This window comes from Anopheles coustani, chromosome 2 (genome assembly GCF_943734705.1).
Source record: "Anopheles coustani chromosome 2, idAnoCousDA_361_x.2, whole genome shotgun sequence".
In the NCBI taxonomy this organism is placed as follows: Eukaryota; Metazoa; Arthropoda; class Insecta; order Diptera; family Culicidae; genus Anopheles; species Anopheles coustani.
Genome location: NC_071289.1, coordinates 36611359 through 36637488, shown reverse-complemented (window position 1 = coordinate 36637488; position 26130 = coordinate 36611359). Strand labels below are relative to the sequence as shown.

At 44.4% G+C, this 26130-nt stretch overlaps 2 protein-coding genes across 2 annotated transcripts; one reads left to right on the top strand and one right to left on the bottom strand.

The window, feature by feature from the left end:
* The first annotated feature begins 140 nt into the window (after nt 1–140).
* LOC131262367 (tyrosine-protein kinase hopscotch) lies at nt 141–10401 on the top strand. The gene is made up of 13 exons (XM_058264358.1): nt 141–533; nt 2661–2986; nt 3125–3398; nt 3488–3645; nt 3728–3823; nt 5019–5132; nt 5286–5587; nt 5656–5783; nt 5854–6502; nt 6613–6726; nt 7308–7873; nt 7957–8291; nt 8360–10401. Exons 1-13 carry the CDS (start codon nt 294–296, stop codon nt 8505–8507), a joined length of 3450 nt encoding a protein of 1149 aa, XP_058120341.1. The 5' UTR covers nt 141–293; the 3' UTR covers nt 8508–10401.
* Nucleotides 10402–16132: 5731 nt separating this feature from the next.
* LOC131264325 (myosin-10-like) lies at nt 16133–25789 on the bottom strand. Its single transcript, XM_058266623.1, has 8 exons — nt 25556–25789; nt 23475–25469; nt 21168–23357; nt 19290–19376; nt 19035–19209; nt 18740–18957; nt 18370–18675; nt 16133–17614 (listed from the first exon to the last, which is right to left on the bottom strand). Exons 1-8 carry the CDS (start codon nt 25616–25618, stop codon nt 16544–16546), a joined length of 6105 nt encoding a protein of 2034 aa, XP_058122606.1. The 5' UTR covers nt 25619–25789; the 3' UTR covers nt 16133–16543.
* Between the last annotated feature and the right edge of the window lie 341 nt (nt 25790–26130).

The following is a 26130-nucleotide window of genomic DNA, read 5'->3' as shown; positions in this document are numbered from 1 at the left end:
CGGTTCCGAGCTGGCAGGAGCTGCCGGTAGACAGGAAGTAACATCAGGTTTCGTACGTTGTTGACCAAAAAAAAACGGGCCGGTGGTAGAACTTAGAAACATATGGAAACGTAGAATTCGGCGACGCGTGGTCGAAAAGAGTTAACGTCCTCGCGGAAGACGACGTTGCTGTGGCTTTGTCAGTGAAAATAGTTTTGTAGGGTAAAGGAAAGTGAGCAAGCAGTGCGCATAAGTAGCTAGGAAAGGAAAGTCCGTCGCACCACCGTTCCATCGAGAGAATCCCAAACCTCGCTATGCCCGATGAGGTGGTGTACCAGGTGTTCAACTATGTGGAGGACAGCTTCATCAATGTCCCCGTCGGTGGTCCGGAGGATACGTGCGAGCACCTCTGCCGGTGGATCTGTCAGCGGTTGAAGATCAAACCGCTGGTCTTCTCGCTCGTCGGCCTGCGGATCCACGGGGAGAGATGGTTTCTGGCCGGGTGCACCCGGCCGTCGCCGGAAAAGAAGTACGACTTCCGGGTGCGGTTCAAGGTAAGTTTGTGGATAACTTCTGATCTTTTACGATGTTCTAACGATACGGGGAAAAAAAGAAATTCACTTAACTACAGTCAATAGTGGATTAGAGAATCCTTTGCTTGTAACGATATATAATGGATTTGTTGGACTTTTGGGAGTTTCTTAGTAGGAATTTACTTAACCCCTTCACAGTCTAGGCAAGTTGAGAAAATGGCTTAAAAAATTGTCACACTGTTTTTTTGTGTTTTTCTATAGTTTTTGATCTAGAAACGAAGAAAAAATGATATTTTCCGAAAAATTTTAGGAATTTTTTTATTAAATGATGGTCAGTTTGCATATACATTATTTGTTAATGTGATCAGCAATAAACTACCGATAATAAGCAAAACTTTGGTTCAATTGCGTCGATTAGTGTTAAATATGTGCATACAAGTTTACAAACACGTAAGAACGTGTTTTCAAAGCAGGTACACTCGAAATAAACGACGCGCATCGAAAGTAGAAACAAAACGTGCGACAAAAACCTGCCCGAGCCAGGCTCGGACAAATCAGTACAAATTCCTTCCGCCCGAGCCTGGCTCTGGGTGAAGGGGTTAATTTCAAATCCTTTATGATATCTAATCTCTGTGAAGGGGTTAATTTTAAATCCTTTATGATATCTAATCTCTTCAACATAAAATTACTTTGCGGAAGGAGTTAATTCCTGTTAAACTACGTAATATTGTCAAAAAGAACAAAACATGAACACGTTATATCTGTGATTTATCAAATATAGCTCTGTGTATAGCAGAATTTAAGGGCCATATTGGCAAGGCAATTTGTGCATTCAATTTGCACAATGAACAAGCTACAGAAGCAAACTTAAAAGACTGCATTTTGTGAATGTTTCATTTAGTTCTGATAGAAAAACCAATTCTCGTTTAGATGTATGCTCTATTTTGCGACCGACTGTATAATTTAACGACCCAATTTGTGTCGCTTCAGGAAAAAGATATTTTGATACGACGATTTGATGTTTGATTCCATGCAGTAACTATATGTTTCTGTTACTTCAATAATACATAATTAACTATTACTTTACCGGCTATACACGGGACACTAAATGAATCATCAAAAATATGAACAATTGGTATTTCATTTAGTATCACAGGCACAATAAGCATAAGGTTCAGAAGGTGACTTAGAGAGTCACACCAAACAAACTAATATCAGTTTAAAGTGTAAACAAAACTATACACATTTTTAAAATGTTCGTTCAAACTTAAGTAACAGGGTACGTGTTGCATTTTTATAGTAAATTTGTACAAATTGTTTCTCATCTTTGCGTACCAATATTCAGAAAAATTAGGAAGCACTGAAAAGGTTATGTGTGTTGGGTTATTGCGTAGATTGAATGTTTGTGCGTAAAGATGAGACATAATTTGTTTAAATTTACATTAATTCATTTTTATGTAAAATGATTTTGCTTATTTTACCAGCAAAGGTAGTGCAATTTAACGCCTATCCGTTTGTTGTTACAGTTTCATCATCACTAAATATTATCACATGTTTTCTATTGACGTCACAACCGGTTTCCTGGTAAATCGTTGCCTCCCGGCGTCAATCTCGCATAACATCTTCTTGTAAACTGCTGAAATGTGTTATCTTCTGTGGTTGATATTGTTTTTCACTGCTCGGGGTAACATTTCTCCATTGTTTGCCCAGACACTACCCGAGATTAGGTCCTGCAGGATCAGGCAGCGGGTGTTTAATGATAATGCAAAATATGTGTACACAACACGCGAGAAGCACTTGGCGTGGTGAAATTGATGCTAACAATGCACAACATGAAGTCGGCGTATCTACAAACCCCTTGTAAAACGTTTTACTATCCGGAGATAATTCATCTTCCGCGGTTACCACCTCCGCTCTGTTTGTCGTGTATTGTTGATTGGGCTAAAAAGGCACGTTCCAAGCGGGTGTGTGATGCTGCTAGTAGACGCAAGGGAGGTTTACTTAAAGACGAAGATGTTTGGCGTCTCGGTAAACAGTACATTAATGTGCTAATGCGCAAAAAAGGCCTTTTTAGAGAAGCAGAGGGCCCAAAGAGTAGTTTGTTGTTGCTTATTAGAATTCTTTCTTTTGTCATAACCGTCCCGTTAGGTTCCCGATCTGTCCACCCTAAAGACGTTAGACCAGGAGTTGTTCAACTACTACTACAACCAGCTACGGTACGATCTGCTGCACAACCGCATTCCGGAGATCGACTATCAAAAGTACAAGAACAAGATCCTCGGGTACGTCGTGAACGACATGTACCGGAAGATGATCGAGGATGAGAAGATCGGCCTGAATGAGCTGAAGCGCGACTTCGAGAAGTATATTCCGCGCAAGATCAACAAGCAGCACTCGGTGTGCTTCTTCAATTTTGCTGAAAAGCGAATCTTCCAGTCGCTTAGCTCCCTCCAGCAGAAGGACCATGATGTCAAGTAAGTAGCACCCCGCTCGATGAACGACGAAAGTCAAAAATAGAGCCAAACACCTTTTATGTTTGTTTGTTCGCTGGAGTAGTCCCTATTTTTGGGTGCGACATTAATAGGCTATTTTTACTCGCATTTTATTCGCAGCTACGTCAAAAACGTTTACATCAACGACATCGACAACATTGCGCCGGGCTACCTGTACGAGGAGTACGCGGCGGAAATACAGTACCCGCGGGGCGAGTTCAGCTCACGCACCGGCAAGTGTCCGGTGAAGCTACGGTTTCAACCGTACGGCAGCACCGCGGCATCACGCGACAACACCACCAAGTACGGCTCGACCGGTGGCGGGCTGGAGCGGATGCTGGAGGCGGATGATGCCACGGCCACACCGGGACTGAAGGTGTTCTACTCCTGCAAGGTACTACTCCATACGTTGCTACATTAACCTTTGGAAGCCGAATTAACCTGTTGTTACACGCACCCAACCTTCCTTCTTCCTCCACACAGTGGCAGCATGTGACGAACATCGATGAAATACTCACCATCCTGGTGGAAAAGCTTACGGTCAAGCTTGCGCTGGAAGACCAGACCGACCCGTACTGCATAGACTTTCGCGATCAGACTGAATTGCATTCTTTTGTAACCTGTTTAGCCGGCTATTATCGGCAAGTATTGACGCGCGGACGGATGTCAGTAACGCGGTTCTAAATTCTTCCTTTTCGCTTGGACAATCCCTATCCTTCACAGATTAATGTGCAAATGGACTGTGTATTTATGCCAAGGTTATCTTTCCTCGCCAATGCTGGACTGGCTGAAAGACCACAAGTGCCATGGGCCTATCGGGTGAGTTGAACACATTCCTAGAGAGATATTACTTGACAAAGATGATGAAGTACAGTATAACATCGATAAAACATACCCTGGGTCGTCGGGACCGGTCGGTTTCCGGATGATCAAAATTCCACGGATAATCGAAACTGCATGTCAATGTACGTCACATATACACGTGTATAGTGCAAGAGTAAAGTTGAGAAGGAAAGTCTATTAACAAAAATATGTGTTTTTTAATAATTTCTTGTTTCTACAATGTTGAAATTTAGTAAGCTAACTAGACTAAACGCTCTAAAAACAATAATTTAAATTCATCTAAAAAGCTCAGCAAAGTTATGAAACTGTCAGTTTTGAACTTACGGATAATCCGCCCGCCAGTTAATCGATGGCCGTCTGTAACTGTTTCTATGTTAGTAAACACTTTAAGCTTCCAGAAATTTCGCAAAATTCTTGTCCAGATCCCTAACTTGGATCACTATAGTCCTGATGTTCCAGTTCAAAAAGACAAACCCCATAGGTTCTACATTCCTCCTACACGATTCGGAGTGCGTTCCCGGAAGTCGCTGTAAATCGTAAGGTTTTACAATCGCGAGAACCATGGACCTGAAAATCTCGTTCACTTTATTCATTCATCAAATCTTTCATTCAAATGCAATGCCTCGTAAAGATCTCGGAACGGAGGAGAGATGTCAGTAGCACTTTGCACGCACCTTATCAATCAAATGGGGAGTTGGTTAGAAGGTTAGCAAAGCACCATTTCCTGGAACCGTGGTGTTTCGTCAACCACCAGACTGGTACATCCACCCCAAATATCAAGTTCCTTTGACTCGCCTTGCGAACGGTTAAATTGCAAATCGATGCCCCAACAACATAAACGGTATCGGATGGAGCATCCTATGATAGATGATGTGGTTTTTGTAGGGAATTCTGAACTGAATTTTTGAACACCTGTTCCCCCGTTATCGCTACGCTAACTGGCGTAACCGTTTTCGGGAAAATTTGGGGCGAATTTTGGGGGAAAATCAAGAACATTTCACTCAAGCGAGAGAGCTCCGAAGGATTTTCTAGGAATCATTTGATCGGCCGTGTTTGTGGCCACTAGCAAGGATTAAACAGTTTCATCCTTTTTCGCGTTTCGCGTTTTTCCGGGGAAAAGTGTTTTGATAGCCACCATTTTTCTGATCTCTGTTGTTGCTTTCGTTCGCAGCGGAAAGTATTCCACCGACAAGATTCGGCAAAAAAATAGTAGTTGCGGCGCATGCATCATACGCCAATGCGAGAAGCACTACGATACGTACTACGTCGATATGCTGGAAGGCGCGTAAGTACAAGAACATTCAAATTGGGAACCGAAGGCCATCAAGATACGGCATCTTATCGATATGAAAGGTTCCGCAGTTTCGTAGATAGTACCCTAATTGGTATGAAATTGCTTACGTTCCAATTATACCTTTTTTTTCTACTCGTGTCCTAGTGGCCAGATAAAAACGTACAAGATGATCTACTCCGACGATCAATGGCACGTGCAGCGCGAGAAGGAGAAAGCCGTGGAGCATTACAACCAGCTAGCGGAAGCGCTGAAGAGTCTCAATCCGGAGATAACGTCTGTCTATCGATTGCCACCGTCGGACAACGACAACGCTCCGAACCTGCTGCTCTGCCGCCCCACACAAAAGTCTTCGCCGAAGCGGGTGCTTGGCGGTGGCACCCAAGAGCTAGGTCTAATGAAACGGGCCGGCATTATCAACGCCGCCAAGGAGTTGGTTGTCAATCGAAGTAAGAAAATCGAAGCCTCTGTGTTGAATACAAGTTTCGTGTACTTAGTTGCCATTATCTCTCTCTAGATGCGTCGGAGGATGAAAGCGATGGGTTTACGAAGCGTACGCGGGCAGATTTCCTCCTACCGAATAACAGCAAGATGGAGGTAACACTGAAGTTGCTGAAGAACGACCGAGAAGGGGAGTATTTGAAGGTAAGTCTGCACACGTCGTACATTATCCACGCGACCACAAGTTCTTACTTTAATGGCTCCCTCCCGACAGGACTTTCTTCAAATGGCTGGCCAGTGGGCGACAATTGACTCGATCGACATCATCAAACTGTACGGCATGACGCTTTGCAAACCCATCACGATGGTCCTCGAGTATCCACGGTTCGGTCGGTTGGATGAGTTTTTGCGAATGCGAAGAAATATCCCGGCGGTGGCACTGATCGAAGTTGGCCATTCGCTCGCCCGTGCCCTCTACTATTTGCAGAAGCATGGCATCATCCACGGGCACATTCGCTGCTCGACGATGCAGGTTATCAACTACGACGCCAGCGGACACCGGATATTGGCGAAACTCGGCGACCCGGGCATGAATGGGCAGCGGCGGCTTACGAAGGAGGACCTGCTGTGGATACCGTATGAGTATCAGGATCTGAGTGAGCATAGCGTGGCCAAGCTGCGGCACGATCCGGCCTCGGACGCGTGGAGCTGCACCTCGGCGCTGTGGGAAATCTTTAGTCGCGGCCGGAAGATGCACGTGCACAAGCCAGCCCAGTTTTTACCCTCGAGGAAGTGGCGGGATACGATGGTGCCGGAGCTGAAGGAATCGAAACAAATCTACGAGTGCTTGAACTACGGGTGGCACGCAGATCCGGACAAGCGACTCGCACCGCAGACGATCGTCGGTTTATTGGTTCATGCACGTACGTAGAAAAATACAGAACGTATGAGGTCTAAAATGAGGCCACCATATAATTCGTATTTGGGTTTTCAAATCGGTTTGAAAATGTTGTGATGTTGTTCAAATTTTTAGGACAAATGGAAGGCAGCTACTGTACCGTGGAGAATGGGTACGTCAATGGACACTCGAACGGGACGTTGCTCAATGAGACGAACCTCAACAGCAGCATTATTTCAATGGAAACCAGTGAGTATGACAATAACAAAAACCCCTGTTTTGTTCTGGAAATGACAATTTTAATTCACTGATAACCATTTTTAAACATTGGTAGTATCTTTATTGCAGTGCACATAAAGTTTCTTAACGCTGTTTCTTCATACTCGGCAAGCTTTGTTTGAATTCAAGCATGAGCAGGAATTTTACTGCCAACCCTACTCCGGATCTTTTCTATCAACTCGCACTTTACACAGAAGGTGGTCACTTTTCAATCTATTACACTCAGTTTGGTTTAATCTGGACATTTTCTCTCGAAATAGCAGTTAGCTTTTCTCTATGTTTTCTGCACGCTGTTAATTTGTAAAACGCGTTGTGGTGGTTTTATTTGCAATTAAATTGAATAATGATATCGACGATAATGTGACACATGGCATTTGTTTAGATTTTTATAGATTTGTTTAGATTTGAAAGATGCAAGAGTGCAAAAATATGTTGATCAAGCGTAGTATGCTGCGGTTGCATTTTGCTCCTATGGACGGAATTGGATTAGAAAACAAAAAACAAATATGTTCAATTAGCAATGAGTATAACTCTTTATCTCACCTTTTCAGCGCACACAGCTTCTACACTGGTGAGGTCACGTACGGAATACACATCGTCGTCTTACGTGAGCAACTTGAGCGAAAGTGAACTGCACAGTAATACGTCGAGTGGAGGCAGCAGTTCGCATCCGCTGCTTTCCAACCACGCCAACTGCTTCAGCGGAGATTCCTTCCGCGAGCGAACGTTCTACGACTGTCCAGACTACATACAGCACGGTAACGCTCGGATAGTCTTCCACAATACGCTCGGCGAGGGCCACTACGGACGGGTGTACCGGGGCACGCTGGAGAAGAACAATGACTCGTTTGAGGTGGCACTGAAAACGATTCAGGACGATAGGCCCGACCGATCCGATCTGAAGCGTGTACGGGATGACTTCCGCCGGGAGGTAGACATCATGAAGGGCTTACGGCATAAGAACATTGTGCGCTTTATTATGTTTATCGAGGAGCTCGATAAGTTGGTCGTGGTGATGGAGTACGTGCCGAAGGGATCACTGCTGTCCTACCTTGGCTATCAGCGGCCGACCCTCGAGGAGAAAGATCTACTTCAGATGGCACGGGACATCGCAAATGTAAGTGTTGCTGCATTATGTGCGAAATTTTTCAACGCCACCACCACCGATCTGTGACGATTCTCTTTTCTCTCTTCGCTTAGGGCATGCAATACCTTTTCGAGAAGAAAATAGTTCACCGCGACCTGGCGGCTCGTAACATCCTGGTAGGCGATGACTGTGTAAAGATATCGGACTTTGGGCTGGCGCAGGTCACCGAAGGTAGCAACTACTACGTGGCACGACATACGCGCGATCTTCCGATCAAATGGTACGCGCCGGAAACGCTCGAAACTCAAAAGTATTCCTTCCAATCGGACGTCTGGTCGTTCGGGGTAACCTTGTACGAGATGTTCACGTTCGGTGAAACACCGTACTCGAATGTGGACGTACAGAGCGGCGAGCAGTTGTATCAACTGCTGCAGAGGGAGAAGAAGATGTAAGTAAATGAGCCTTTGGAGCTTCCCTTTTGCCGGAAACGGTCACTTATTTTCATCTTCGTTATAGATTACAACTCCCGGGTGACCTTTCGTACGTGTATGATAAAGTGATGGCACCCTGCTTTATGCGGAACCCACACGAACGAATAAGTTTCAGCGAACTACTGGACCAGCTGGATGAAATGTTGAACGAGTATGGTGAACTGATGCAATAGTGTAAAAATACGAAAAACTAAAATCCGGCTAAAAGCCTAGCTTTAAAAGCTGACTGATGAAAGACGTTGGATTGATCGAAGGAAGGTAATGATCAAAGCTACCGGTTCACCATGTGTTAAAAGGGTTGTGCGTGAACGTTAGTAAAACTTCAAGAAACATGTTAAATTGAGATGGTCACACGAGAGCTGTCGTGTAAACTAAATGATCTTACTAGACTTTGCACTAAATCTATTATGCACACTTACTGAAAAAAGCAAGGCCACACACCTTCGAGTTTTGTCAATTTGGTGGACACATTTTAAACAAACAAAAAAAACGAGACGAAATACTACTATGGATATATGAGCCTGTACAATTAAAAAAAAACAATGGAAACTTATACTTAATGAATGACGTTTTAGCCGTTCCTCCGTCTTACGCACTCTGTGTACATGGATATTATGTAAACGAATCTTGATGGATGTGTTATATTTTTTAAAAGCAAGCAAATACTCGTCCCCTTCCACGTTCAAGGGGAAACCATCGGTTTCGTTATGCTCTTTAGCGGTATAAATGATATAAACAACGAACAAAAACAAATCGAATAGGAAAAAAATGGAACAATTGTGTATGGCGAACGTGTGTATCGTAACACATTAGAAATTAACCTGTACCTTAACAAACAAAAACAAACTACAATGGAAGACACTTGACGGACTCAAAGAAGTTGTAAAATTAGAAAACTTACTTAAAAATCCTACTGATTGGAATGAAATGTATGTGCCGTGAATATGTTTACATATAGATGTGGCTTATTAGTGAAATTTGTCAAAAGAAACACTTACACGAACAAAACAAACTATACCTATAACTAGTGGATATTAGTTAATCGAACGATTTAAAAAGAAATGTGCCGTCTAGCCCTTAACAACACCCGTTGGCCCGTTCGTTTCGGTCACCTCTTCCCGAATTGGATGCACTGAGAAGTCTACGAACAAAGATTGGATTAAATTGAACAAACTTATACACCGCCCACAAATTATAGTAACGTGCTGGGTATTGTATTAACTGAATCATTGAAATAGTGTTTAAGAAAGCGCTACAAAGATCGCTCACTTTCGGTAGTTAAAAGGAAACGACGACCAAGTGCGCATGTTTGGCTTAGAAAGGATGTTATTTTCTTTCTTCTGCTCAGTTTTTCTAGAGACTGCACTGCACCTCCATCTTGTCCTTGTTTCCCCTTATGCGCCAAACGATGAATGTGATCGAAAGGAACAAACCAGCGAGAAATTTAACATAAAACGACCACATAACTGATACTGGTTTGAACGAACAACAAAAAAGAGAAAGTCTGAAGCAGTAGTTCAAGCATACACCAGTACGCAGTATTTTTTTTATTGGTTTTTTCAAACAAACCTTCGTCGGCTTGTGTCGTGACGAATTTCGGGTTTCGGAGTTATTGCATCTCTGCATGTTTGCTCCCAGTCACTTGAGTAGAGTAGTCGAACGAACAAGCAAAGAAATGATATACTGAAAAAGGAACAAAAAAGAACACACACACACATATTAAATGAACATAGATCAATTTCTCAAAGTGCCACTTAAAAGATGAAACCCGAAGACATAAGGGAAAACGTAGAACGAAATTTTAGAACAACGATCACACACACAAAGAGAAAAAAAACAACAGAAACGTAAAAAATAAACCCAGAAATGTGAGAAAATTTAAAAGACGTTCAAAAACCATAAATAGCCAGCAAAAAATGTGAAAGCAGCTTTAGCTTCTTAACAGAGTCCACGATGGTTTCATGAACACAACACAACTAGTAAGGAATAAAAAAAAAGAGAGACAAAAGCGAAAACAAAGTGTTAAACAGAGTCCGCCCATGGTCGGATGTAATGGAAGAAACGAGATTGAACGAGGACTAGAAAATGAAACAAAAATCTAGAACAATTATTACACAACAGCGAAAAAACAAACAAATTATGTTTATGTGTAGGATGCATGGTGGAGATTCTATGATGAACAAACTATTGACCAAGGCGAGCCTTTACCGAACGTGGGGAGGCTTTGTACTTTTTTCCATTAAGAAATTAAACGTTGATAGTGTTAAACGGTTAGGATTAGGAGTTGCTTACGGCAAACACAAAAATACACTCACAATACACATAGACACACACCCGCCCCATATCTAGTGTCTCTGGATAACCAGAGGCTGGAGAATTTGGGAAGTACAGCAGAAGACAGTCAATGTTTTAAAAGGTTTCCCGATGAGATAAGGATTTGGATGAGCATAGATGGCTCCTATTTACGAGTTAGTGGTTCGGTTCCATCCTATAAGACATGTGTGTGTGTGTGTGTGTGTGGGCCAGCATCATCGCGAGGAACGTTAGCAGCGAAGCGCGTGCATCATCGCTTAGTCATCTTAGGTGTTAAGAAGGTGTACATCGTGGCCGAAAGCTGCGCGGTGTGTGATTACTGACCAGCTTCTGTGTCGGATAGCGGATAGTAGAGACGGTAGAGAGATGCATTCATATTACTATTATTAATTTCCTTTTATACAATCGAACGCATAGGTTAACTCAAAATACTACTGCATATTGCTTTTGCTATGACGGTAAAGGGAAGGGAGAGAGAAATATTTTGGGTAAAAGAGTAAATGAGGCCCCGGCCGCCATGTTTTCGATCGTGGCTACACCTCTTGCGGACGTTTAAACTGAATGTATGCAATTGGTAATACATTAATTCGTTAAATTCAACCTACGAGTATTTGCACCGTAGTTTGTACCGTTAATGTCGGCTACGCAATCAACCTACAGGTGCGGTATGAGGGGGGCCCACGGGCCCCCCTTATTTCTCAAAACTATAACAAACTCTCTTTTTCGGTAGACCTAGCGCAGTCCGCTCGCTGCGCTCGCTGCGGGCGCGCCGCCGTTTCCAACTCATTTCTTCGACTAAACTCATTGTTTCATGCTGTCCATCATGTGTGGTATAGTTTACTTACTAGTAACTTAACATGTAAAAGTATATTAACCCGCATTCAACCTCCACTGCGTGATTAGTTTAAACCGTTATGGTCTTTAAAGCGAACCGTTAGCGTTCAAAAATTCGAAACGAATGCATGTGTCGCGCTTTGCATAGCTTCAGGCGCTAAATGTGAACCAGCAGGAAGAGGAGAATCTAGCCCGGGGCCTCATTTACTCTTTTACCATATTTTGTTATTGTTTGAGCCATGCGAACAAGTTTCATGTGTAGAGGACGGAACACGAGGGCTGAAGATATCGAATTTACATTGTAACATTTTCTACCGCATTGGTTTCTGCTACTGCCGCAATGGTTGTGTTTGCGCCTTACTGAGTAGTTGCGCCGTGACTTATAGATAGACGAGAGGAAAAACAAAGCTGAAAACAAATGGTTGACCTAAGTATAGTTTAGAGGAAAATGCTAAATGGATCGAATGAATAGACCGGTGGGGGTGGTGTGAGTGAGCTTAGCTGACGATCGAGAAGTGATGGAACGTGTTTGACAACGCGAACCGCCGGGACGCAATGTATTTGGTGCAAGAATGTAACATTGATCGCAATCCTGTTACAAAACGATATAGTGTGGGCCTTCAATTAGTTGCTGTAGATAGAGATTTTAGTTGACTACTGTTTGGGTTGCTTAAGTTTTTCTTTTTGTTTTGGGTAGATAACAGATTTTTTATCAGTCATCAAATAGGCGCAGGAAGAGCCGATATGATATCACGGAACGGTAGGAACAAATATAGAATTCCCAAGAATTTATGGTACAATATAATGTCCTACAACGAGTGTAATGTAGTTTTGTTTAAAAAAATATATGGAGGACGACATTTGACCTGCTGTGGGCCCAATAACACTATATTGGGCAGGCTAACATAACATGCTGGAAAAGTTAGCGGCGCCTGTTCTTCTGACGGGATCCTTCACGTACTGCTGTAACAAAATGTGATTTTGTGATGAGAAAAAAAAAACGAGAAACATGATCGGTGCAAGGCGAAGGTGGTCATCTGAGAATGTGTGTAGTGCGCCGGGTGAGTAAAGTGTGAGAATATTTTTCACATCCTCGCGCACTTGTTGTTTATTTTGGAAAAAATAGATGGATTTATGATATACATATGAATGGAAGAGATTAGATCAATTGTCATTTTTTAATGTAATGTTCCGTGAACCTGAGAATGTGCAACAGAAGGAAAAGTTAAACCTTCATAAACCTACATCCCCCACACAACACACACATATAGACACGGCAATGCAAGGACATAATTTTACCTATGCGAAAACGGTTACTCTTCCTCGTACGATTGAGTATAACTTGATGTTTACATTGGTGTTTACAGTGACCTAAAATGAAGAAAATAAAGATTACACAAAAAACTACACGGGTTGATTTATTAAGTTTTAAAAAAGTTATTAGTTTATTAGAATTTCTTCTCCCCACCTCGCCGTGTTTTCCATTCGGTACCACCAAGCTACCCTATTATCGTTTAAATTTTTGAACATTTTCGTTGAACTTTTGAACTTTGAACTTTTCAACAAATAAATTTAGGTTTTTTGTACTGTTAGTTAATTTATTTAACCCCTTCACAGTTTTGCCCGACCCTGACTCGGGCAAGCGGATGGAATTTGTACTACTTTGCCCGAGTTTTTTGTCGCATGTTTTGTTTCTACTTTCGTTGCGCGTCGTTTATTTCGAGTGCATCTGCTGCGAAAACAAGTTCTTATGTGTTTGTAAACGTTTATTCATATATTTGACACTAATCGGTGCATTTGAACCAAATGTTTGCTTATTATCGGTAAATTACTAAAATATAGCACATATGCGCTCATTTAATCAATATAATCTGGCCATCATTTAATCAATATAATCATAAAATTTTTAGGACAACATAAATTGTTTCTTCGGATTTAGACCACAAACTATACAAACATGTTGAAAAAAACAGTGTGACAATTTCTTGAGCCATTTTCTTGCAGGGTTAATAAAGGAGTCTTGTTCTTCTTTTCTGGCCCGCTCACAGTTGAGCACATCGTGCTGACATGGCGTGGTCACCAATCGTTTTCCAGGTAGCTCGGTCCATGGCTGCAGCCCTGCAACCCCGCTCGCATCCGATGTCTCGCAGGTTCTGCTCCACTTGATCCATCCACCGAGTTCGCTGAGCTCCTCGTCGTCTCGTGACGGGCAGGTCGCATGTGAGCATCTTCTTGGTGGGGCATGAGTCCGGCATCCTCATGACATGCCCCAATCAACGAATCCTGCCGGCCTTCGCCACCGTCAGGAGGTCCGACTCGCCAAACAGCTCAGCTAACTCGTGGTTCATCCTTCTCCTCAACACGCCCTGCTCACACACGCCGCCAAAGATAGACCGGAGCACGCGCCTCTCGAAGACTGCGAGGGCGTTGGCGTCCTCCGTGAGCAAAGTCCAGGATTCTTGCCTCTCCTCTACTATCTCAAGTTCTCTACTACCTCAAGTTCGTCGCCGTCCACTGATACACTGCCGCCCAGCCTGGCTCTGTCACTGTCAGAGCCTCCGACGAGCAGGTACTTTGTTTTCGTCGCATTGATCATCAATCCAATCCTTGCGGCCTCGCGTTTCAGTCGGGTGTACGCCTCACACACTGTCCTTGTGTTCCGCCCGATGATGTCGATGTCATCCGCGAAGCCGAGGAATTGGAGAGAGTGTGTGAAAATCGTGCCACGGATGTCGAAGCCCGCGCTTCTCATGACACCTTCCAGAGCGATGTTCAATAGAAGGCAGGAGAGTCCATCACCTTGCCTCAGACCCCGGTAAGATTCGAACGGATCCGACACCATGTTCGAGATCCTCACCTTACGCAGCACCCCCCCAATTGTGGCCTCTAGCAGCCGCACCAGCTTCTCGGGGAAGCTGTGCTGCCGCATGGTCTTCCATAGCTCCTTCCTGTCTATGGTATCGCCGCCTTGAAGTCGAGGTGGTGCGTCGGGATCTGGTGCTCTCGGCACTTCTAGAGATCTGTCGTTAAGATCTGGTCGGTGGTGAAATTGCCTCCAACAAACCCAGCTTGGTAGCTTCTGACGAAATCTGTAGCAAGGGGCGCGAATCTGCAGAAGAGTATCTGGGATAGGATTTTGTAGGCGGCTTTGAGGACAGTGATGGTTCGAAAGTTGGCACAGTCCATTCTGTCACCCTTTTTGTACACTGGATGGATGACACCCAGCTTCCAGTCCTCCGGTATCCTTTCCTGCTCCCAGATTTTCATAATTAGTTTGTGCATACTGACGGCAAGCTCTACCGAACCCATCTTGAATAGTTATGGTGGGAGCACATCGTCATCTACCTCCTGGCTAATGTGCTGCTCGATTCTGCCTGCGCCGCTGCTGGACTCCCCTAATTCCGCTTCGTTCAGGTGTCCGTTGAAGTAGCACTTCCACCTTTCGATCACCTCTCGCTCGTCCGTAAGAAAGTTGCCCTCCTCGTCTCGACATATTGCGTCGTTTGGCGTTTAGCCGCCTCGTGTCATCTTCAACATCCTATAGCACTGGCGAGTTTCCCGTGACTGAGTTAGCTGCTCCATCAGTTGTTCATCCGACTTCTCGAAGCGAAGAAGCGCTTCTTGCTCTCGAAGAGCCGGGTTTGCTGTGTCCTCAGTCGTTTGTAGTGTTCCACGTTCTGACGGGTTTCGCGCTGCAGCATTCGGGCGCGCACTCTTTCTTCTGGTTACGTGGCTTATGGTTCAGTGTCTGCTCGGCTGTGCTGCTGATGACTCGTTACACCATACGCCAGTGGTCGCGTAGCCCTCGGCAACACCAGGTGTTCGCAGCCGATCCGTGTTTAGGCGTGGGGTAGGCCGGTGACGCAGTGTGTTGACAGCGCAAAGGAGTCAAGCATTGTAAATATTTCAGCTATTTTGCATGCAAAGTAAACGAGTTATTGCCGTATTGAACAGCGTGAACAAGTCCGATAAGAATTGCGATTTATTTTTCGTAAGTAGCACTAACATTTTCTTACGGGCCGGACTTTGCTGACCCCTGAACTAGATGTTGATCTTCGGTGTTCCAAGATCAATCTTCTTATTTCACTTGAGCTTGAGTATGGATCTCTGGGTCTTAAGTAATTTTAAGAGATAATAGTTGAATGTTTTTTTCACGATGCTTATTACATTTAAAAAGCATGAAATCTCTAGAAGATTGCGTTTCTAAGTTGCGAAGTGTACTTTCAATTACTCCTCCGTAGAAAACAAATGTTACCCTTAAAACAATTATAATCGTCTTCGAGTTTCAGTATAGTAGACAAATTTATTGTTTATTGTAAAACAAATTATTTTATAAATAAAATTAATAAATATATATATATGTATATATATTCTTTCGTTAACCTCCGATGCGGGACCGTTCTCATCCTCTACCGCTTCCTCTCTAGGTTTTTTTACTCCTGCTAAACCAGCTGACCCGCCGGCCCGGTGAGGTGTTCTGGAAATCATGAAAATCGAAACGGATTGCAGTATGTTGCCGTTGATTGTATCGGGTAGGGAGCTTTTTGTCAAACACTTGTCATGCGAGTGGCTACTCTTTGAACTAAAACTAACCCGGCTATGATTATCAACGAAACGGAGGGGTTTGGGTAAGGAAATTAACTACGTAGTATGTGATCACGTTAAGCTTAATTTATTTTCAGTTCTTTTCTTTCGACTACTAAGACATGCTTGCTGATGTGTTCATTCTTCCGCACACTGTTCCCGGCGCTTTACCTATAGCATGCCGAAAGTATCTATAATAAAATAATAAAGCTTATTCGTAGGGAGGCCTATCAGGGAGAAGGCCACAACTTTCCCTATATTACAGCTTTGCTTTTTAAACGACTTTTATTTCAAACAAGATAATTTCAAACAAATAGTAAGGGTTATTATCGGTGCATAGTAATCGTAATTCTAAGTCTCAATCCTACGGGATTTAAAACAAAGTTCCAAGAGGCGCACACGCAACACACAACACAGAAAGGTGGCAACTTGAGATATACACATTCAGTACATTAAAAAAAAGCAAAAGCTACGTTTGCTACTCCGCCTGATTCACAGATTTGAGCGTTTCACACCACGCCAGGTTAACCTGGTTCCGGTCGCCAGAGAAATGGCGCGGAGGATCGGGAGGAAGGTAAAGAAAGTAGAAAATCTCGGCCAGTAGCCCAACGGCAATGGCGACGCTAAGGAACACAAGAACAGTTGGCGATAAGGCCTTCGGTGCTGGTGTTAAATTGGTATTACTGATGCTCCGAGCGGAACCAGCATGATCCAGGCCTAGGCCCGAGTCGGTGACATCGGTGATAAGCGTCGACGACAGCGGAGTCGTCAGTCCAGCAGTCGTGTCCCGATCGTGTCGAAGTAATGGTGAGAACACATCCAACCTGCGCGGCAAGTCCACCTGTCGGTTGCGCTGCTCACGACGGCGCATGTTGAGCGCGCGATTGCTACCGGGCATCGAACATTCTGATAGAGCACTCAGAAAAGTCGTGGTCCCAGTATCGTCAAGCGTCCGGTTGGTCGTCATCGAAATCGTACCGTCGTCGTCCAGCATGGTGGAGATGAACGAGTAAGACCAGCAGCTGGTTTCAGCCACTCCGAATTGGTCGTGGTCCTCCTCCTCCTTCTCCGCTGAGCCGAGACACTCGGGAATGGAGTAAAGTGAGGTGCTGGTCCTAGCGACCCCAGCTGTTTGGGTGATTTGTCGCGCCACCGCACCGTCGGTTGGCTTCATTTCCCTAGCGGAGGCCACTTGGGCGGTAGCAAGCGGTTGAGGCTGGTAGCGCAGCGGCGAACCTTCGATCTTACGCCGCAGATCCAGCAGTCGATTGCGCTGATCGCGCCGGAGCATCTGCTGCTGGCGGATGTTGTGCAAGCTGTTGCCGCTGGGGGGCAACGGTAACGACCGCTCCGACACGGCACCAAAAATACGATCATCAACCGCACCTGAGGTTGGGTCTTCGTCGGCGGTTGTAAAGCCACGGGCTCGGTGCAGATCGAAACGAACCGAGCGCTGCTGCTGCCGCAGGGATACCCTTTTCGAATGACGAATCGCTGCACTGCACCGGATCGTGTGGAAAGCGACGGGTGTTACGTCATTTATATGGCCCTTGGTTATTCGGAAGAGGAGAAAAATACTATCATAGTTGCAGAGAAAGCCACAGGGAACGAAAGCGTACCGCATACCGTGGTAAGAGAATTCCGTTCCTTGTGACGCATCTCCCAGGAGCCACCGTTTGTTTGGGGGCCTGAGTTTACTCTAGGTTTATGGTAAAGTTAGTATTCACCGAAACCGAAATCAAACCACCAAAAATTAAAAAGAGGAGAACCACAGTGCGGAGTCCCCTATTACTCACTATTCTACCCCCTCTCTCTGTCTCTCTAGCGGTTATACTAAAGATACTGAATGTAGCCAGCAAGCAAAATCATCATGCCTTCTCGTTTTTCTGGTAACAATTGTCAATTAGACAAAACGAGAAAGCATGATGATATGCCGTGGGGCTCGACGATTCGTACCCAATTGGTTCAGTATCGATTTACCTATTATAAGTCGCGATTTTGTATGCTCGGAGCTGCGGAGGCTGTTTAGAGTTGGGTTGAATTGAAGGGTGTCAGTTAGGGCTAACGCTATCGTGTGTTAATCCGAAAAAAGAGGTTCCGGACCCAAACTAGGGTAACTAGAGATACACGCTAGCGGTGGACAAACTGACTGAAACTGAATGCAAATGATCTCTCAATTGTGCAACCGGTGTGTCTGTGTGCAACGTGAGCCAAGGATCCGATCGTAACTGTTCGCAATCTCTAAGGAGGCGTTGCGCCCACTGCCTACTAGATGTAGTACGGGAAGAAAGTTTTCTTATTTACCTCGTCTCGCTGAAAGTTGCTTAGCAAGCTAGACGAGCTGAGCATCTGCTTAAATTTTCCGGGTGTCTTGGTGCGCCCGGTACGACCTAGACCTTCCGTCGTACCAGCGGCCACGTTCGCATCCTGCAGCGCATCCTTGTATTGGATCTCGAGGTTCGCACCGGGCAGCACGCCGCCGAGCGATAACCGGCCAGCCTTTTTGCTCGGTGTCGGTGGCCCGGGACGCTTGTACGAGGTGATGCCGGAAACCTTGCGGCGCGTGATCAGTCCGGTCGAGCTGTCATCGAACAAGGATGATAGGTTTTCCTGCGCAAGTAGTAGCATTAATAGTGAGTGAGTGTAAATAAAGATGCCAGTCTCTTCCTCTTACGCGAGTATCGTCCGCCGGTAGCTCGATGTCGGGCTCAAGTGCAGTGTAGGTCGTGCGCAGGTGCGGCAGGCGCATCGAGTTGCGGCGCATCAGCTCCGAGGCTCGATTGAACCCACCGTCGCTCGTCGTTGGCGAAGTGCAGCGGCCGTTTTGCAAATCCGCCAGGTACGTGTTGTTGAACACCTCGCTCTCCTCGTCTTCCATCTTGAGATTACATCCTGCGTGACGCACAAAAAGCAAAAGGGTTTAAATAAAAAAGCAAGCCCACTACCGTGTCGCAAACTCAAACACTTACGCAGCCTGGCAGGCGGTGGCAACAGCAAGGACGACTTGCGCTCTCCCCGACTCTCCTCCAACGTTTTCACCTTTGCCTGGAGCAGCTGGTTTTCCTTCCGGCACTGGAGATCGCGTTCGTTCATCTCAGCCACCTGCTTCTGCAGCGTTGCGCAACGGGATTCTAGGTTTTCCATCTGCAGGACGGGTATTGGAAAATAACGGCCGAATAACATGGGTTCCACGGGTAGGCGAATGAGTCACTAGTGCCACTTACCCGTTCCTTGTAGCTTTGCTCCAGTGAGACAAACAACTCCTGTCGTTCACGTTCCAACTTCACTAATTTCTCCTTGTGTATTTCCTTCTGCAAGCAAATGCGACCATTCAATACATGCACGTTCAATATGAAGAAACCAATCATAACCAAGCGACCAGACTAGAGAGTTTAACAAAAGATGAATCAAATACGGCCACTTTCCGTTGTGCTATAAGACAAGTGCAGATACTTTCCCCGAACACCCCCGGATTCAAAATGTGGATAAAAACTGTAACCGTTATTGGAATGAGTTACACATCAACAGGTGCTAATTGTACTGCAATTTTCTGAGGATTCAGCTAGGAAAATCACCCTACTGAGACAATACTGCAACAGTATCCAACGAAACGGTACCTTCCGTTTCCATCAGCTTCCAGCTTGTTAAAAAACAATCAGAAAAAGGAGAAACTCTAGCAAGCCATAGAATAATGGCTATGAAAGAATTCTGTAACAAAAACAGACAGTTCATCAAATATTATAGAGCTCTATGAGCGGCGTCACAATGATGTCCTTCAAACATACCATCAGTCCTACAGATCAACAGGTATTTCTCGATGCAAAAGGAAAAATATGCTCAATATGTTTGTCCATCAGCTGGCACCTGAAACGTATTGCATGCCTTACTTAGAGTGTTAGGCGTGACTCTCAAACATACAGTGCCAAATCCATCTATAAGCGCAAACCCTGCAAGTCTTCTCAGCTAATCTTAGCACTATTGAAGCTACTCAGATACTAAGAGCCAGAATTAGTTTGTTTCAAAAACGACCATAGGTGACCATCTAATTTTCAAGTGTGGTGAGACGTTTTGTATTCCGGGTCTTATACCGGGTCCGATAAATAAACGAATAAATATGTCTAGAAAAAGAAAAACTAAAATTAAAAACCTTTTAGCTGTACGAAAGTGTGCGTAAGTGTAAAATAAAATCAAACCAATTACATACATCACCGATAATTTGTTTTGTTCAACACTTTAGTGCCACCCCCCAACGCAAATAAAGCAGGATGTTACAGTAAATTACACTATTGCGTTACATTTAGTTAATTTAAATAAAAAACAAAGTTTTATTCAGCTGAACAAATAACATAAACATCAATCCAGAGATTTAAAAACACCCCTTTAGAAAAAAATGTTATATATTAAAAATCTATTTCGGCTGTTCATTTTCCTCTTCCTTTTTGTCCTTCAAGTGTTGATTGGCGACTACTAAAATTTTACTTTATTACTTCTAACTGTAATAAAAGCAAACTACAGTTCAATGAACTTACTTTATTAGCTTATTACTTCTAACTGTAATAAAAGAAGAAAAAAGCCTTTTCGGTACGGCCTGTCGTAGGGTCCCTGTTCTTTGTACTATCACTCTGAGTCTGTCAGTCCCTCCGCGCACCGGAAAAACTTTCTGACGCTACTGAAAGGGGGGACTTTTGTACTTAACTTCCAGCTTAAGGTCGCTGGCAAAGGCGTAGATCGAGAAGACAAGCACCGCTAGCGGACATATCCATTTCAGAACGATGGCTAGAACACCGTCTCGGCCCGACGGCTGGAATAAAGAAAGAGTTTTTGGTGCCAGGTAAGTAGACATATTCGGATCTTGCTACCGATTCCTGCGGATGTGCGTGAGAGAAATGATCGGACAGCCTTTATACCGTGCAGTGCAAATGTAGAAGTCATGCATACCCATCGGTTCGCACACAAAAACACGAACCAATTCAAAATCCCCAATATTAACCATGAAGTTAAACGAAGGATTCATCCTTTGCAAACCATTAATCTGACCTTTTGGTGAGGATATGAGGCGAGGTACATATATGCTGGTAGAGAACAAAAATCTGACCACTCACCATGCGCTCTTTCATTCGTTCCATCTTGTCCTCGGTGACGATTCGCGCTTCGCGAATCTGCTCCTCGTAACTCTTCTTCAAGTTGTCCAGCTTCTCCAGCGCGGAAGCCACTTCCTTCTCTCGAGCGTCGCGATTCTCCTCCAGCTGCGTTCGAGCTACGTACAGCTTGCCGGCAAGAATTTCACAGTCACTGTGGAGCTGTCGCAACTGTGCATCCTTCTCCTCGATGACCTGCACAGTAGCGCCCTTCTTTTCTAGCTCTTCCCTGAGCGACACTATTTCTTCATTCTGTGTCGAAACTTTCTTCAACAATTTAATGCACTGCGACTCTAAATCGTCCGCCTTCTTCTTCATCACTTTAAATTGAGAAGAAAGTTCTTCCGATTTTTCGTCCAGCTCGTCGCGCTTGCTGCACTCTTCGCCGTGTTCCTTAGAAAGGTTTTGCAACTGAACAGTTAAGTCTCTAACATTCCTATATTGATGTTCAAGTGTGTCCTTTAATTGCTGCTTCGTTGCATCAGCATCCTTTAAGCAGTTTTGAAGCTCGGCTGTTTTCATGTATAACTTTTCTTGCTCGCGCTGGCCAGCATCTTGCTGTTTCTCCACAGTTTGCTCCAACTGTTTCTTGTTGTCAACTGTTTCCGCCAATAATTTCTGTAGTTCTGCAACCTTAAGATTCATCTCCATTTCGGCATGCTTGTGATCTTCCACCTGCTTCTCCAAAGTTTGCTCCAGCTGCTTCTTGGTCTCAACCGTGTCCGACAGCGATTTCTGCAGTTCTGCAACCTTTACATTCATCTCCCTTTGGGTGCACTTGTGATCTTCCTCCTGCTTCTCTAGTGCTTGCTCCAACTGTTTCTTGCTGTTAACCATTTCCGCCAGTAATTTCTGTAGTTCTGGAACCTTGGAGTTCATCTCCATGTGGACACGCTTGTGATCTTCCACCTGCTTCTCGAGAGCTTCCTCCAGCTGCTTCTTGGTCTGAACAGTTTCTGCCAACGATTTCTGTAGTTCTGCAACCTTACGATTCATCTCCATTTGGACACGTTTGTAATCTTCAACCTGCTTCTCTAGTGCTAGCTCTAAGTGTTTCTTGCTGTCAACATTTTCCGCCAACGATTTCTGCAGTTCTGCAACCTTTACATCCATCGCCGTTTGGGTGAACTTGTGATCTTCCATCTGTTTCTCAAGAGCTTCCTCCAGCTGCTTCTTGGTCTTAACAGTTTCCACCAACGATTTTTGTAGTACCGCAACCTTAGCATTCATCTCCAATTGGACACGCTTGAGATCTTCCTCCCGCTTGGCTAGTGCTTGCTCCACGTGTTTCTTGCTGTCAACCGTTTCCGACAACAATTTCTGTAATTCTGCATCCTTTACATTCATTTCCATTTGGGCACGGTTGTGATTTTCCTCCTGCTTCTCTAATGCTAGCTCCAACTGTTTCTTGCTGTTAACCACTTCTGCCAACGATTTTTGTAGTTCTGCAACCTTTACATTCATCTCAATTTGAGCATGCTTGTAATCTTCCTCCTGCTTCTCCAGAGCTTGTTCTAGTTGCTTCTTGGTCTCAACAGTTTCTGCCAATGATTTCTGTAGTTCTGCAACCTTACGATTCATTTCCATTTGAACACGCTTGTGATCTTCCTCATGCTTTGCTAGTGCTTGCTCTAACTGTTTCTTGCTGTCAACCGTGTCCGCCAATATTTTCTGTAGTTCTGGAACCTTGGCATTCAACTCCATTTGTGAGCACTTGTGATCTTCCTCCTGCTTCGCTAGTGCTTGCTCTAAGTGTTTCTTGCTGTCAACCGTTTCCATCAACGATTTCTGTAGTTCTGCAACCTTTGTATTCATCTCCATTTGGGCACGCTCGTGATCTTCAACTTTCTTCTCCAAAGTTTGCTCCAGCAGCTTCTTGGTCTCAACAGTGTCCGCCAATGATGTCTGCAGTTCTGCAACCTTTACATTCATCGCCGTTTGGATACGCTTGTGATCTTCCTCCTGCTTTGCTAGTGCTTGCTCTAACTGTTTCTTGCTGTCAACCGTTTCTGCCAATATTTTCTGTAGTTCTGGAACCTTGGCATTCATCTCCATTTGGGCACGCTTGTGATCTTCCTCCTGCTTCGCTAGTGCTTGCTCTAAGTGTTTCTTGCTGTCAACCGCTTCCACCAACAATTTCTGTAGTTCTGCAACCTTTACATTCATCTCCATTTGGGCACGCTCGTGATCTTCAACCTGCTGCTCCAAACTTTGCTCCAGCAGCTTCTTGGTCTCAACAGTGTCCGCCAATGATGTCTGCAGTTCTGCAACCTTTACATTCATCGCTGTTTGGGCACGCTTGTGATCTTCCACCTGCTTCTCAAGAGCTTCCTCCAGCTGCTTCTTGGTCTTAACAGTTTCCACCAACGATTTCTGTAGTTCTGCAACCTTAAGATTCATCTCCATTTGGACACTCTTGAGATCTTCCTCCTGTCTCGCTGGTGCTTGCTCTAACTGTTTCTTGCTGTCAACCGTTTCCGACAACAAATTTTGTAATTCTGCATCCTTTACATTCATTTCCATTTGGGCACGGTTGTGATATTCCTCCTGCTTCTCAAATGCTTGCTCCAACTGTTTTTTGCTGTTAACCACTTCTGCCAACGATTGTTGTAGTTCTGCAATCTTTACATTCATCTCCATTTGGGCATGCTTGTGATCTTCCTCCTGCTTCTTCAGAGCTTGCTCTAGTTGCCTCTTGGTCTCAACAGTTTCCACCAACGATTTCTGCAACTCTGCAACCTTAGCATTCATCTCCATTTGTGAGCACTTGTGATCTTCCAGTTGCCTGTCCAGTTGTTTGATGTTATCATCTTTTTCCATCAACGATTTCTGCAGTTCTGAAACCTTAGCATTTATCTCCATTTGGGTACGTTTGTAATCTTCCTCTTGCTTCTCCAAAGTTTGCTCTAGCTGCTTCTTGCTCTCAACAGTTTCCAGCAACGATTTCTGCAGTTCTGCAACCATAGCATTCATCTTCGCATTGTCACGCTGCAGCACGAGAAGCTTTGCGTTAAAGTCAGCGGCCTCGAGATTTCTGTTCTCTTTGCTCTGCTTAATCTCCAACATCTGCTGTTCAATCTGTTTCATTAGTTTTTCGTTCTCTATCTCCTGCTCCCTCAACTTGACCTCTACCACCGTTGAGGCAAGATTTTCCGGTTCCTGACACCGACTTTCATCGAATATAGAGAGTTCGCTAAATTTATCGAAACATTCGAATGAACTTTCCAATGGTTCGGCCAAGCTTTCCGAGCACGCCAACCGGGATTCGCGAATGAACCGGCGCAAGTCGTTGATGACCTCCGCCTGACTTTCGATGATATCACCCTGCCTAGACAGCTCCTTGTTCAACGTTTCTATTGTGCTTTCCAGGCACTGCATATCTCGCTTCAGCTGAATGTTGTTCGTTTTTACCGCCGAAAGTTGCTCCAAGTCTATGCAGGCATTTTCTTTTGCCTTGTTTATTTCATCGTGCAGCAATTCGATCAGTTCATTATTTTTCTCCAGCTTTTTACGGCATAGCTCATGTTGACGATCATTGGCATCCAATTGCTCCTTCGAGCCACTATTCGTTTCGCACTGCTGTTCCGTAAGCTGCATAGCTTTTATCTTCATCAATAATTTTTGTTTATCTTCATTCAGCTCCTGGATTCTCTGCACGAGCTGTTCGTTTTGCTTTTCAAGAGTCCCATTTTCGGACCGAGCGGAGTCTAGTAGATTTGTGAGATTCTTCATCTTCCATTCTAGTGAGATGTTTTTAGGTGTCTGTGGGGACGGCATTTTATGCTCTAACTTACTGGCAGGAGTGCTACTGAAGATTTGGGCATCACTGGATCGCTCTACTTTTGGCTCCGGATGCCGCTGAAGTTTGTTACGTGCCGAGTTAGTGGCGTTGGAGAACGCTGTATCCAGGAAGCATCGATCGATGTGTATCTTATTGTTGAAATCGGTGAGAAAAGAGTCCAGAAAGGTTTTCACACTGCGTTGATGGTCGTCACTGAAAGTTTTGCAAACGTTTTGAAAGTATTCAATCGGCAAGCGGACGCACGAGAAGTACAGCATCAGAGAAAAAACATAAACGTTGTCACAATCCGGAATCTCGTTGCATTTGTTCAGTTTAAGTTCGAAACGTGGGAAGTGGGTGCGAAGAAACTCGATGATATTGGTCTCCCGAAACTGATTTGTTTCAATTATCTTCTTTCTGAAGGCATCGAAAACAGAATCCAATCGAATTGTTTCGCTTGTGTTGTGGAGCTTGGAACATTTTACCTGCGAATGATAAAGCAATCCGGGTAAAAACGAGAATGAACCGGAAATTTCACTATAAACACAAGTTGGTGTAGCTCGGTTTTTACCCATTCTAAAACAACGAGACGCCAATCGTCATTGGTCTGGTTTGTTTGCTGCGCTTCTGCCATGGTGTACCAATTATTCTTTTCGTTATCTGCTTTAAAACTATGATTACACTATCACAAACGAATACGTAGTCACTAGAACAACATTCGAAGCTTTTCCACGTTTCTACATCAAAACTATCGCCTGCTGAGCCGTGAAATCGTTCAACGATTAGCTCACGATCAATGGCGAGCTGTTGTTCGAATCAGCCCGGCGGTTACAGTTAACTGTCAAACTTCATAATTTCATGGGTTTGGAAACTTGACCAAGGTTATTCCCAAGGTAGGGTCATATAGGGCGATTTGAAAGGTAAACATAGCGGCGTATTGGAATTCTAGATACCGAAATAAACAAACGAATTTGCTCATTTATATTGATTAAGTGCTACCAACTTTATCTCGGGGTCCACACTGCAGCGCGACGTCCCGTTTCAAAAGTAGCCCAGTTTCGGCAGAACAATCGCGCAAGTCAAGCGCGACAGAGGTAGGAGAGTATGTGGAAATTTGTATCACATTGGGGCGCAAACTTGGCTAAA